The 15,013-nt window shown below is 41.9% G+C and overlaps 1 protein-coding gene across 2 annotated transcripts in view; it reads right to left on the minus strand.

Moving 5' to 3' along the window:
* CNST (consortin, connexin sorting protein) overlaps positions 1-15,013 on the minus strand; it is a 38,422-nt gene that overhangs the window by 6,582 nt on the left and 16,827 nt on the right. Inside the window, exons 7-10 of one of the 2 annotated variants that reach the window (XM_078610141.1) lie at positions 14,842-14,866; positions 7,234-7,339; positions 2,976-3,853; positions 617-752 (exon numbers count right to left, since the gene is read on the minus strand). In XM_078610141.1, coding sequence (XP_078466267.1) covers positions 617-752; positions 2,976-3,853; positions 7,234-7,339; positions 14,842-14,866 — 1,145 coding nt within the window. Of the gene's footprint in view, positions 1-616; positions 753-2,975; positions 3,857-7,233; positions 7,340-14,841; positions 14,867-15,013 lie in introns of both variants that reach the window. The other variant, XM_078610140.1, reaches the window with a different exon arrangement.

A 15,013-nucleotide genomic window follows, 5' to 3' on the forward strand; every position in this document is an offset into this window, starting at 1 on the left:
TTTCATTCCAAAGACAGTTCTCGCCTTGAGAAAACTGAAAGATAAAGAACCAGAACACACGTAACATCCATGAGTGAATTTAAATGCAAGCTAGGTGAGAGAGTTAGAATGCGAGTTACGTGAGAGAGTTAGGCGGGCGAGTTAGGGGAGCGAGTTAGAGGTGGAAGCGTTAGGTGAGAAAGTTATGCGAACGAGTTAGGTGAGTGAGCGAGGTGGTTGAATAAAGAAGTGGATTATGGTCAAGTAAATTTTATTTATGTTTACATACGTGGCGGCGCCTTTCTGGCACAAATCTGCCACTTATTGGTGGTGGTGAGATGTTAACTCCCTCGCCTGGTATGCAGGAGGTCGTGGGTTCGATTCCGACCCTGACGCCTGCTGCTGCTGCTGTATATTTGGAGTTTGTATCCTCTCCCTGTAGTCACGTGAATTTTTTTCTCGGTCCTCCAGTTTTTCCCTCCACATTTAGCAGCACGCGTTAGAGTATTTGGCTGCTTTAAATTTCCACATAAGCCACTTCGTTGAGCTCTCTTTTGCGGCCAGGTCGCATCTGAGAAATAGCAAAGATGTGGGAAAAATAAAATTTTTAAAAAAAATAGTTTGAGAGAACACGCACCTGGTTCGATTGCGGAGTTGTCCGGGTAGGAGAACCGCACGCGCCTCCTCGTGCGGCCGCGGTCCGCCCCATCCTTCACAGAGCCTTCGCTCCCACGCTTCTTCAGAATGGAGGTGAGGTTCTGCGGACGTGCCCACTGACCGCCACCACGTGACACACAGCACCAGCCACACGGCGAGCAAAGGAGCGAGCGGCAAGATGTCAACCAAGACGGCGCCGACACACAACGAAACACACACTTTGGATCGCATTTGCTGACAAGCAACACATTAAATGACCCGTATTTCTTTCAGGCGAGAGCCAGCTGAGATTGCCTCTCACACAATAGAAAACTCAGTTGACAGAGTTATAGGACAAGCGTCATCCCTCTATAATCCGAGGACCACTTTGTCATCCGTCAACAGTGGTTCGTATAATCCCGAGTCTCGCTCTAGAGGAGTTGTACACCCCTAGCTGCCACTGCTATTCAGTGGCCTAAAACAAAATGTTTCGCTCCGGATGACTGCTGCAAAGTATGATCTTGTGTTTAGATTTAGTGTGCTAATCTTTAAAGGTGCATTGACATTTTTTGATACTCCAACTGATGCTCCTACTGTTGTGGAGTGACTCATGCAGCCAGCTATGGCTACAGGGTTTTGGTGGTACATGTTGTTTATGTCGTTTATTGTGAAATTTCGGTCACAGTTCCTATGATCACTGTTACATTGCTTTTATGCCTTTATTTTGGTGATTTCGAAAAGTTTTTTGGTTTGGCCATGTTTGTTTGTTGTAGTACGGAGTTAGAATTATGGATTTAATCTAAGTTGTCTTGTGGTTGTTTGTTGTTTGACTTGCATCCCACTGGGATTTTTGCACACAACTTTCGTGTATTTTTCTGGAAGATTTTTTGCTGTTTTTTCCTGGATTTTTCTGTTTGCGCATAGTCACTTTAAGATGTTTTCTTGGTCATGTTTTTGTTGGTTGCGGTTGCACCCGATTCAAGAACCGAATGGCTCCCAGGGCTATACCAAATACATGAAACTGAAACGAAGTCAAAAGTGCCATTTTTGCGTGGGGTCTGCTGCTTGGATTTCTTCCTCCACGCACTTCTATTCTGTGGCTCTTCTTTAATCACATCCACTCTCCTATCTCGTTCGTTTCACCTCACCCTCAGGTCTCCTTCTACTCCTCCTGCTCTGTAACAACAATCTCTGTAGCTCTTATAACTGAATCCTCTTCATCTCTTTTCAACGCATGCCCATGCTATCCAAGTCTCGCCGGCCTTCAGCTTCACAATATAACAGCACTGTTGTATTTATCTCCCCTTTTTAGTTTTAACGGCATCTGTGTAGCTCGTAAAATTTCTTAAACCTCTCTCTATTTTTTGCCATCCTGCCTGGATATTTTCCCTTGACGGTGGTGAACTGTTGGTCATTGTCGCTCAACTGGCTATATGAGCTGTAAGACACCATGACATTTTGTTTTACTCTGTGTTCGAATCGAATTGTGGGTCATTTTTATTTTATTTCTTTTAAGTTGGGCTATCACCACCGTAAAAATATATTTCTACCTGTAAACTATATCATATGGGCATGAATTGTCTACCTAACAGCACATTTCAAGCTGCTAATTGATCATAATCCCATGGGGATGTCACGTGCACAATTTTATCAAATCAATATCTGCTTTTTACGCATCTCCCACATAGCAACGCACTTGTTTTTATGTGCATCTATCGCATGTAATAAACAGCCCACTGTATCCGCTTTTCAACAGCATTAGGGAAAAATCAATGCGTGCTTAATGTCCCAAGGTTAAGAGTTCATCAATACCTCATTGATGTTTTGTTTTTTAAAACCTCCCCGACATGATTAGAGCAGACACAATGTGTGCTTGCTAATAAAACAAATATGACAGAACATGAAGAGTAATTTAAAACAACCGCATAACATACAGCAGACGTGTGGTATTTTACACTTGGAAATGAGACATGGTATCCCTTTAATTAATATGTTCACAAGATATCGGGAGAGTTGTTGGAGAAAGATATTAACGTGACATAAAAACACAACACAAGACACAATCCTATTTGTCTGGTGTGTTCATAGCAGCCCAGTGGTTCTGCCAGTGTGAAATCACCATGCTGCCTTAAAAGGAGGTATTTTTTCTTCTCGCGCCACAATTTTAACTGGAATGCTACCACAAAAAACAAATCTCTGCCGGACTGTGGCTGCCAAGGTCACGATCATGCGACACATTCATGCTCGTGCAAAACCCCTTGGTAAGGACAACACTACAGTCAACCCGCTTAACGCTAAACCTAAACACTACATTCTTTTAGCATGTTTTATTTAACATTAACCCTAACAAAACTCCTTACCTGCTCGATCTTGATCCTCTTGGCTTCTTCGTCCAGTTCCGCCATTTCATCTCCCTCCTGCAAGCGCATCCCATTCGTGGCCAATGTGCACATAGCCGTCGCCTCGGCCTCCATGCTCTCCTCCTCCACCTCCTCTTCATCCTCCTCCTGCTCCTCCTTCGTCTCCTCCGCTCGCTCTGGGTCCTCCTCTTCACCTGTCATTGGCCCGGTGAGGCTGTCGATGCTGGCCCCAGCTACTCGGCTGCCTCTACTCTCACTGCGACCGCAAGCCGTCTCTACCATTCCATCTCCAGATGCCGCCGAGGATGGGAAACTGGGCTCGGTGGCCAGTGCTTCCGGTGGCCCTTCACCAGCCTCGTCGGCCTCTTCCGGTTGCAGCGCGTACGCGGGTGGTGGGATCCTCATCACGTGGCCGAATTCCCCGCACCGCACGTCCAAACACGCGGGCGGACTTCCGTCGCGGAGCGGTTTTTGTGAGGCGGCTCCTGCCCCGGCCGCCACACTCCTCGACACAGTCACTTCCCCGGGTGCATGAAGAGCGCTCCCGAGGTCCGTGGATTTCACCGTCGACTCCAAGGGCCTCTGGTCCTCGGCAGGACCTTGAACCTTTGGTGATGTTTGTGCGTCCAAAAGCTCCGTGTCCCACGCTGCCCCGTGATTCACGTGTGCGCCGCTGGTGGACCCCTCGGCCGCTTGCGCCACCGCTACCCTCTGCTCTTCAGTGGTCGTCGAAATTCTCTCGGTGTCCAGCGATTTGCAAGCTCCGTTAATGGGCTCCGTTACAGCCGGTCTCTCCATTGCATCCTGGAGAGACCCAGGAGGGCTGTCGTCCAGCAGCTGCGGTGGTGAAGACGGCGAAGATATTGATTTTGTTGCGTCTGCTGTTAAGAGGGACATGTGTTCACTTGGTCAGGATTCAATATTTCCTTCAGACATTCCTTTGTTACATGGTAACATTCCTTTGTTGCGTAGTTTTTCTGAAACGGTTTTACTTTAGGTAAAGCTAACACAACAGACACTTGTCACATACAGCTATGCGTAAACAGATGTGGTTTTATAAGCAAGAACAACAGAATATTGGACACTGATTTGAATAGATATCAAATGCAACGTCCTTCATAACTGGGTGACACAATTAATGTATGTTGAACTTCTTTTGCACAGCACGTAAATTGATTGTCGTCATTTAGGGTTACGATTCGATTAAAAATATATACAGTAAAACCTTGGATTGCGAGTAACTTGGTCTGCGAGTGTTTTGCAAGACGAGCAAAATGTTTAAATAAATATTCATTTGCTAAACGAGCGAGGTCTTGCAATACGAGTAGTACGTGTATACGCTTTGTCTGCCGAGCGTCACGTAATCACAACTGATATACGAGTGCTTTGACATACGAGTGCTTTAGATTACAAACACGTTTCCGGAACGAATTATGCTCGCAATCCAAGGTTTTACTGTATAGCATTTTTTTCCTCATTAGTGGTGAATGCAGCAGCCTCTAGTGGCTGGAGGGGGTCACTTGCACCTGAGATTCCAATGCACAACGCTTCGATGCAGGATTTGTGAGATGAAGAATCAATGGCCATCAATGAATGAACGCCTCATTACATGGCTATATTAGACAGTATGTAAGCACTTCCAATGTTTAACAGCAACTGTTTAAAAAAAAAGACAACCCACCATAGTTAAGTTGCTGTGTGCCAATTGAAAATTATAGGAAGGTACGATGAGCCCAACAAACGTTGTGCAAATTAACACCTAAAGTTATTTAACTTGTGTTCTATAATTGTGCTTTAAAATCGCCAAAATGCATTATGCATACTCTTAAGTTTTTGTTTCGGTAAAGGTACGTAGGTATAAATAAATAAATAATGTTTTTTTCTTAAAATAATACAAATTCTAATAGAAATAAAATAATGACACCTTCACAGATGGCATCTCTTGAGGAAGGCCAGCGTCTCGAGAACCTAAGAGTATGAATCCTTGCAGTCACGAAAGCTTCAAATCTAGAATTAATGCCCTCTACGGGGAGGAATTCCACCTATCTGTTCGAGTTTTTAACAGACAACGAGACAAGAAGTCACAGCTTCTCGAGACGCTGGCCTTCCTCAAGAGATGCCGAGATAACAAGGTAATACCCATCGCTTTCAATAAGGGATTACTTCTTGAATCATTGCCTCACTTGATGCAGCTAATTCGGCTGTGACGGTCCCACCTGATGACGGAGACTTGTGTTGCCTCCGAAACGTCGTGATTTTTGTTTTTATTTTATTTTATTTTCATTAATTTTGATGTTTTACCTACGTGACTTTACCGAAAAAACCTAAGAATATGATTCCTTGCAGTCACGAAAGCTTCAAATCTAGAATTAATGCCCTCTACGGGGAGGAATTCCACCTATCTGTTCGAGTTTTTAACAGACAATGAGACAAGAAGTCACAGCTTCTCGAGACGCTGGCCTTCCTCAAGAGATGCCATCTGTGAAGGATGTCATTATTTTATTTCTATTATTATTTATAATAATTATTATTTATTTAGTTTTACCTACGTGACTTTACCGAAAAAACCTAAGAGTATGAATCCTTGCAGTCACGAAAGCTTCAAATCTAGAATGCATTATGCACGCCTCGCCGAATGGTGGCTTGGCTTACTTATTTGCCAGACTGCTGTGTATTAAAACAGGAAAGTAGACAAATAGTACGTGGAGGAAAAGGCAAGCAAACAATGATATTGAACAAATATCAGCTAATGCCGTTCCTAAACCAACACAAGGGAGTAGCCACATGCTGATATGGCAGTAATAGGGATTAAAACAATTGTTAAAGCACTTCATTCATTATTTGTCTATGGCAATACGATAACCGACACTACAGTTGAACCATTAATAGTTCACAATTCAGCATTATCCCAAGAAAAGGACACGTGTTCATGCTTTTTCATGCAATTAAAACATACTACCATCTTTGTTCACCGCAATTGTTGTAATATTTCATGATATATTTTATGATATACCAAATTGTCAGGATTATAAGATGTTACTCAAAGTAAGCCAACACCTAAACTTGAGCGGAGTGTCGATCAGGTTATACAGGCACACATCTACTGGATAATTTGACGTACCCCCAAACTTTTGCTTTACAACGGAGGGGAACACTGTCTTATAACCTGGTAGTAACGTTTTTCAAGCAAGCGCAGGGCAATACTCATCTCCATGGACAGCCTGCGCCAGGAGTGAAAGTTCCACATTCTGATGGCAGGAGCATATTTCTCGCATGATAACAATTGCTGAAGTCTCAAAAAGTGGCACTTCTTTACTCAAAGCGAGAGAGATGATCTGCTGCACAGATAACTAAGCAGGATTTGAACTCACAATGGGCAGTCCAATCACAACACCACCCTGTGAGGTTCACGTACAATAACGCAAAATAATGACCAAGAGTTGAAAACAACTGCTGAAGTCTCAAAAAGTGGCACTTCTTTACTCAACGCTAGAGAGAGATGATCTGCTGAACAGATAACTAACCAGGATTGGAACTCACAACGGGCAGTTCAATCGCAACACCACCCTGTGAGGTTCACATACAATAACGCAAAATAATGACCAAGAGTTTTCGTAAATTAATACTAGGTTTCTGTGAGCAGGGACAAACAGGTGAGGGGATGAATGTCAATCATCTGTTACTGGACCTTCGCAAAGAAGCAAGAGAAATAACTCCACTCAATGAAATCAAAACTGCCATGTTTTCATGAAAAGGTTGAGTAATTTTCCATTTTACTAAAGAATGTATCCTTAAACGGTCACTACTTTTCTGTAATTTATGCAGTGTCTATAACTGGGTAGAATCATCATATATGGCTTATTTAAGTCCCATATGGATATATATGTATTCCAAAATCCAAATAGCATAAACGTTTTTTTCCGATTTGTGAGTAAGATACGTTTTTGGAAGAAAAATATTAAATGTTAATGCACCCACTCGATTTTCCAACTAACTTTTGTTGACTAAACAGCCCTATTTGAATAAAATATGAAATTGCAGAGACAGTTTATGCAACCTCTTGGGTTCACTGTCAATAGGTGGAATTTGGCTTTACTCTCGAACACACCGCCACGTTTTGTATACGTGACACACCTTACTAATTGGCTGTGTCGGGTGGTGGCGGGTTTAACAACACATTCATATTTACACGATCTAACCCAAAAAAAAAACTTTATTATGGATTACTCAAGATTCTCGGCAGAGGTGTGGTACCCACCGCTCACTTGGGTGGCCATGGTGGCAGCGGACTGCGTGGCAGTGGACTGGGTGGCAGTTTCCAAACTCACGACTCCCTCCAACGTTTCTCCAGATGTCTCTTCCTGCTGACAAACGCAAATACGGTACACTTGTTCAAATACGCGTACAAATATTGGCATACTAAGTACAGATACACACACTCTCCTTTGTGCTTGCAAAGATCGCCCCCCCACCCCTCAATGTAGCCATAGAGAAAACTGTCAAGGCAAGTACTGTAAATAAACGTCTATTAAGGTCGGCAAGACCAATTGTGTTTTCCCGTGAGTTGATGCTCTTGTACCCACTACTAATACTGATTTTGGTCCGAGTTGGCCCGATGGCCCATGCCAGGTTCAGACGCCTATTACTTACTGATGATGTGGAATTATTGCTTCCTAGTGTGCTAACATACTCAAATACATAAACAGAAAGTAACTTACAACACACAAACACAAGGGTGCAATCACGGAATCGCAGCTAGAAAAACACACTTGTGACAAGATGCACTTCTGCCGTCGTTTGGAATGATCTTCCTTCCGATATTAGGAAGCCACTGGAGCTATGCACTTTTAAATCTAGATTGAACACATATTTCTTTAGAACTGCTTTTTGTGTTTAGTTTCTTGTCCTTCCCCCGCACCTTCGATTAGCACGGTTGGCTACATAGGGTGCGCAAAATAAATTCAACATACACACATAATTAGAACATAAGTGCGCAAAATGTGCTAACAAAATTAACAACCCACACGCCGACACACTGAACGGCAAAACTGTGCGCACACAAACACACGAACACTCTTCTCCAGGCTCACAATCAGCTCAGGATGCGATCGCAGCACCACAGGATGCGATGGGGCGTTGTGTAGGTGTTGCACATTGGACCGAATGACGTGCATTAATTCCCGTCAGTAATTTAACAATCTCCAAAACATTAAGAGTACTTGTTTTTTCTTCTTCAATGAATTGCATTTCAAGGTCCAGGACATCAAGTCCCATTGTCAAATCAGTGAGGAGGTTTAACATTACAATATGTATGGGTTGTCTTAAAATATTATGCCTATACATTCGGATATTGGTACACCAAATATCACAAGTTTGGTGAAATGTGCGTGACAATGTATCTGTAATGCTTCCGAAAACTAAAACATATACTATATTTTTATACACGTGTATTTCATTGACAATAGTATGTAGATTTAATTTAAGTGGATATTTCATTAATTTGATAAAGTCCTTATTTTTGCAAGACATCAACAGTCAAAACTTTTTTTCAGATGGGTCCTGCAGAGGATGTTTGGTCAGTTCACCCTTTTGAGAACTGCTTCAGTAAATGCACCAATCTATGATGTTAATTGCATTTTCTATATATCTGAGATGTTGAAGCCCAAGAGTCGGTCAAGAAAAGTTGAGTAGATTGAGAAATTCAAAAATTAGCTTTGTTTATTCAAATAACCCGAATAGTTGTGAACATAAAAAAAAACAAAGTTGAAAGTCTTGGTCAAATGCAAAATACCAGTTCAGTATTAGACGGCCTTTTGCCCGTCCAAGGACGTGTGTATTGCAGTAAATCAAACTTGCAAGCGAAAAGCAGACCGCGACGTGATATTCATTGTATTAACGCGTGTGCAGTTTGTAAGGGCGTGGTGACACAGACCTATTTCATTTTAAGGTTATAATCCCTTGTTCATCATGACGTCCTTTTTACTTTTATGTCTCAACAGCGTTAGGGAGATCGCGTGATGACGTCAGGGTTCTGCCTTTGTAGTGAGGGTTGTAAGTTGACGCCGAGGAGGGGGAGGAGGCGCCTCGGCCCCCTTGTGGAGTGACGTCACCCGCTAATTGTTATGAATGGGGGGGGGGGGTGTCCATTTGGAGGACGTCACCTTATGATTATTGAGGGGGGCTGTACGATGTAGAGTGACATCACCTGCTCATGATTATTAATAAGGGGGAGGGTGCTTCATGTAAAGTGATATCACCTGCTCATGATTATTAATGAGGGGGGCTGGTCGCCGTGGAGTGACGTCATGAGCATTAAGGATGGACATTCCTGAGTGATTATAGGAGGTATATACATAAAATCTGATTTAAGAGGGTTTGCTAGACGTCAAATTAAATGGTCAAAATTAGAAGATATTTAACCCAGGTCACCTCCGATTAGCACGGTTGGCTACGTTTGCGTGAAAGAAGTTCAACATACATACATACATTAAACATTTACTCCAAAATCACAACACATGGGTGCTCAATTTCATTTAAATACAAGTACACGTAAAGACAAAAGTCTAATTTACAACACAATTAAAAATGTTGGGTTGAGTGCCATTTTGCAACACACATTTCAGTCAAGGAGCCACATGGGTGGGTGGTGGGGTCAGCACTAAACCCAGCTGTAAGCAAAAAATTACATCCCTGTACATACTTATTTTGTGCAGAGTAGATTGACGAGAACCCTAATTGCCACCGATTTGGGTGTTGAAAGGTCAAACCTGAGCTCCTATTAGCACGGTTGCTACGTACGGTGCAGAATAAGTTCAACATACAGGACACATTCTCCACGTTTGTTGTTAATTTACAGAAGTGACCTACTCCCCAGTTCTCGCAAATTGAACAATTTGTCTCACTTGACTCTCACCTGGTTTAAATAAAGGCTGCATAACTACGTAGGACCACCCTGGTTAAAACAGTATTTACATCAATGTCCAAATACAGAAGATTTTTTTTTTATGGGCAGCGTGACATCATTTGCCCAACAGCGTTTAAAAGTATTCACGTTCGGGCCAACTTGTTAATGTTAGTACTGATGGCACATAAAAAAATATATTTGCGTGTAAACATTGGATGATTTCACGACAAATATGCCGACTTAAAATAGGTGCTGGATTAGTTACATAATTTTAGAAATCTTGTCGATTGATTATCCAAACATTTGTTTTGTGAATGGCTCCAAGGGTATAACCAACGGTTTGTTATAACAAACGATTCCAAAGGTATACGGAGATTGAATGTATAATACGCATGGCTTAAGTACACCGCAATCTAGAAATTGTTTATTCATTGAAGATTCTTAACCTTCTCAAACACAATTCATCGTTAACAACTCTAAAAGGAAAACAATATATAAAAAAAACAGGTCACGTTTTGGGCAAAGGTCCTCATTCATGCTCGCTCTGCTATGACGAAGGGTAATTGGCCAAAACCCCATTTTTGTTTTCCTTTTAGGGCAGATTTATTGATGAAAGTTTTTGTCATTTGTGCACCAATGTCAATTATTGTTGTCGTATAATTAATCAAAGTCAGTTCTATTGGTGGCCCCTGAGTCAGTTGTGAAAATTCTACATTCCCATTGAGGCCCAGTCTGTCCATATGTAGGCCACGTATGAATTCTCACGCATTGGAATTAATTTTATTGACCCCGGAGAGATGCTCGGCTGAGTTTGTCCCAACCATGATTTGCACTGGAAACCTTTAAAATGCGATAAAACTGTTCTAACCAGTGTGCCAATTGCCTGTCGTATCGACTATAACGTTTATATCTTGACTTAAAGCTTTCGTGACTGCTGGAATTCATACTCTTTGGGTCTGTCGGTAAAGTCACGTAGATAGAAAAAGAATAAAATCACGACGTTTCCATCGCAACACAAGCAATCGTCTTCAGGTGAAAAAATACAGCAGGTGGACTGCTGAGGCAGCTGAGGCAGCAGTCCGCCTGCTGTATCTTTTCACCTGATCGAAACGTCGTGATCTTTAAAGTATTTTTCTATCTACGTGACTTTACCGAAAGATCCAAAGAGTATAACTTTTATGACGAGACTTGTCAAAAAGCCAATGTTTATTACTTAACAACCTTCCTTGTTCTGCATCAGCAGTGCTAATGAACTCTGAAAGCTCAATAGGACCAATTTGTACCGATTTTCACGTGGTGTTTTATACATCAGAAATACATACGCACACACATACACACATTTAATTTCGATCACTCAGCTACTGAGCTGACTCCAGCAAAACGGCAGATCACACAAACTCTTTTCAAGGTAGGCAAAGCTCTTTTTGGTTTGTCCAACGTGTGGCCCAAATTCGTGACCTCCCACGTTACAAGCTCAAACATAGTCACATGGTCACCACCGACTATAGCCACCCAGCCAGGCATCTCCTGTGCATTTAACCCACCCCTACCGCCCATGAATTTGTCAATATTTGCACATTTGAATGTTTGGGTTGGAAATGTGGAAGGCGGTAATTGCTGCGGTATTCATTCCTATTAATGGAAGCACAGCGAATTTCAAACTTACAAGTCGAATTCGAAAAAGAAACAAATTGAGAAAGGGTGACATTAAGCACATGCATGTACTAAAATTGGCTGAAAAAAATGGCCGGCAACTGGCCTGGGGACAATTTAAAAGCTGCAAAACTTACGACAGTTAAACTGCCTCATTGATACTCTTTGGGTCTTTCAGTAAAGTCACGTAGATATAAAAAAAAATATCTACGTGACTTTACCGAAAGACCCAAATAGTATGAATTCCTGCAGTCACGAAAGCTTTATGCCTGATTAATATTAAATGGTCTCTGCGGCGGCGGTAGCGTCAGCACGGCTCCGAAAGCTAATTGTCTCCCGTTCATCCATCCCAGTGTGCAAAGAAATGTATCCATCGAATCAACCCGTTCCTATCATTTAGGTAAACGATGTCCCGTCTGTTGAAAACATTTTATATGATAGTGGAACCTTGCCATGAGGTGTGCCGTATACCTCTGAATAGCAACATCGGTGATACAATAGGCAAAGCCAGCATGTAAACATTCTACATCAGAATTGAACACAACATCGCTCACGTAACGTGTGAAGGTAGTGTGGTCACATGCACAACTTCTTCCTAATTACGCATTCCTCGTGTAAATGTGCATGACCAGAGACCTGTAATAAAACCCAGTGAGGTTCAAGTGAACCTTTCCACAGGTTAAGTACTGTACATACATGTGGCAATTTGCTAATTGTCAGGCGAGCGAGATATTTTAAGAACTGCACCTCATTACACACCCTGGGCTTTTGAACCGTTTGTCATGGCGATAGCAAAGCAGAATAAAGCACTGCAGAACGAGCATCTTTTGTCCTGGTATCGCAGTTACGTGAGGAAAAAAAAGGTTCCGTGTTTATGATATATGTTATGACCATTTATTGATTTTCGGTTATCCTTGGACTGGGGGGATTATCAGTAACCTGGTACAGTACTGTGTATAAATACCTGAGTAAGCAATCAAAAACGACTTCCATTTCAGGTTTGTGTTATTTTTTAAGACAATTGTAATGGGTACTGCCAATTTGTTTCAGCTCAACAAATTACAACAAATTACGAATACCAACCTATAAAAAATGTTTTAGCTTTGCCCGATCCATGCTCACATCTCACCATTCCACCCAACCCCTCATCCAACAAAAAAAGAATACAATTTACAGCTGTTGCACGTGGTCTTCTGGAAAGATTTTTTTTTCAACTCTCTAAAATATACATACTTTGTCCAAAACACCATTTTAGGAATTGCTAGCAGTTGATAACATGGCAAGGACAAGACAAAAAAAACCCAATTCTTTCGGACTACGTAACTAGTGGAAAGGCTGGTCAACAACACTGCCATTGACGTTATTAATACACAGCAGAAACTTTTGGGTCAAGAGTACGAACTCTGCATGGTTTTCTTTAGCCATCTCGTCGTCTGAACTCGTCTGAAAGTTGGAAGTGCTTTTCCAAGGTACTAAATCTATGACAGTACACGTGTAAACTTTACTTTATTGGAATTCTGTCATTGTCCGAGGTGTGTATAGAATGTTGGCGGGGATATGACGCGAGTGGAACGCGTGTAGAAATACTTTGTGAGGCCTATATTGTAGTTTTACATTTTTAGTCATCAACATTTCCATCAACCATGATCAATCCACTGCTGGATAAAGGCCAAGCTGCCAACATGCAGTCCTGCAATAAAACACTCCACACCCAGCACCTGCGCACGTGCTAATTCCACCACTCCATCTCCACAGTGGACGTTCTTTCCATTACATTCCATCCCTTGGCTGCCACTCTGTCGTCAGTCTCGACCACTGGCCATCATCACTTCAAGCGTCGTATCCTTCCCAAGCCCACTAATTCTTCTTGACAGTTTAAATGATGCATATGTTCTCTAATCCATGTTACTATTTCTGTCTCTCAATGTAATTCCCATCATGTATTTCTACACACTTATTTGCACACATTTTTTGCCAATGTCCATGTTTCTGATCCATATACCACCGGAGGTAAAATACACCGATTAAAGAAATGTTCTTTAGTTACATTGCTATTTTCATTTTCATGACCAAGTTGGGATTTTCAAAAGCAATCCAAACTGCTTTCATCCCCCTCTCAAGTTCATAATTTTGATCTCGGTCCACCCGCAATACCTGTCCTAGGTATCCACATTCTAAACATCCATAAACAGGAATGTGCCGGAGTCTTGTCAACGCTGTCACACGCACACTTTTGCAAGTGAAAATTGAGGTTTCTACGTCTGCGTACAGGTGTTCAACATGCATGCGTGCAAGTGGACAGAGCAATCAGTCCAAAAACAGAGTAATATTTCTGCACGTACTTTTTCAAGAAACAAGTGCACCATGCTCCCACTCTCACAATGACACACTGCCCTGACCACAATGACGTAAATAGATTGTAGTTAGTAGAACGCTGGTAGTCGTCTCCCTATAGCCACTGTGCTATACTCCAACATCCACACTACTGACCTCTTGCTTACTCAATCCATATATCTTCAATTCATCGTATAATAGAGTTCGGAAAGTAAATTAGGCCTCAAAAAACACAATAGGTTTAGTTGGTAGGGCAAGGTTCCAGCAGTGGCAACGCGAGTAGAAAATCCAGACAAGATTGACTTATCACAATAATTTATCCCGGGTCGGTGGGTAGTACTACCGATAAGCGTAATTTTGTGGTAAGGAAACAAAAGGTTGTCTCTGGAAAGACTGGTCCCGAGCAAAGGAACAGGGACATGTCTACCACTGGATCAAGCCCATCAATGGAGAGCACCCAATGATTGAGCATGAGGTTCAATTTACTTTGTTCACTTGAATATACAGTAGTTTAATTTGTATATTTTGAGAATCAACTCTCAATTGCATCGTCTTTCGTAGTGTTTTTTTTTCAGGTCTGTGAGAAATAAATGCTACCTCCGAAATGTATTCCCAAGGGACAAATCAAACAACATAAACTTGTGCCGTTAAACGAAATGGAGCTGTAGTTATCACCGACTAGCCCGGAGCTAAAATGTGACCAACTTTAAATTAAAATAAACATAGAATATCTGTCAAATAGTGCGGACATGTGACAATGAAAAACACTGGCAGATGGTGAAAGAGTTGAAACAAATTAACAGACCCAAACCTTTGAACTGGTGCATAAACCCAAGATGTGGGTATGTCATTATTCACTCTGACCATACACACGTGTTTACCTTGTTAAAATGAAATGGTATCATCATACATTAGATTTGTATACCAACAGGTCGTATTCAACACAGGAAGGACAAAACGAAAATCCATTCTTACCTTTGTATCTGCAGCATTGTGAATTCTGAAAAACAAATGTGAGAAGCGCCAGTCTTCGTTTAATGTTCAACCAGCTTCCCTCCACAAGTTGTCTACATGACTGCCGTAAAAGCTGTCAAGCTGTCAACCTCACCTTCGTGTAATGATAAACCCCTGTATGTCAAACACCGCC

This window comes from Lampetra planeri, chromosome 33, assembly GCF_965212315.1.
Source record: "Lampetra planeri chromosome 33, kcLamPlan1.2.h2, whole genome shotgun sequence".
Lineage (NCBI taxonomy): Eukaryota > Metazoa > Chordata > Hyperoartia > Petromyzontiformes > Petromyzontidae > Lampetra > Lampetra planeri.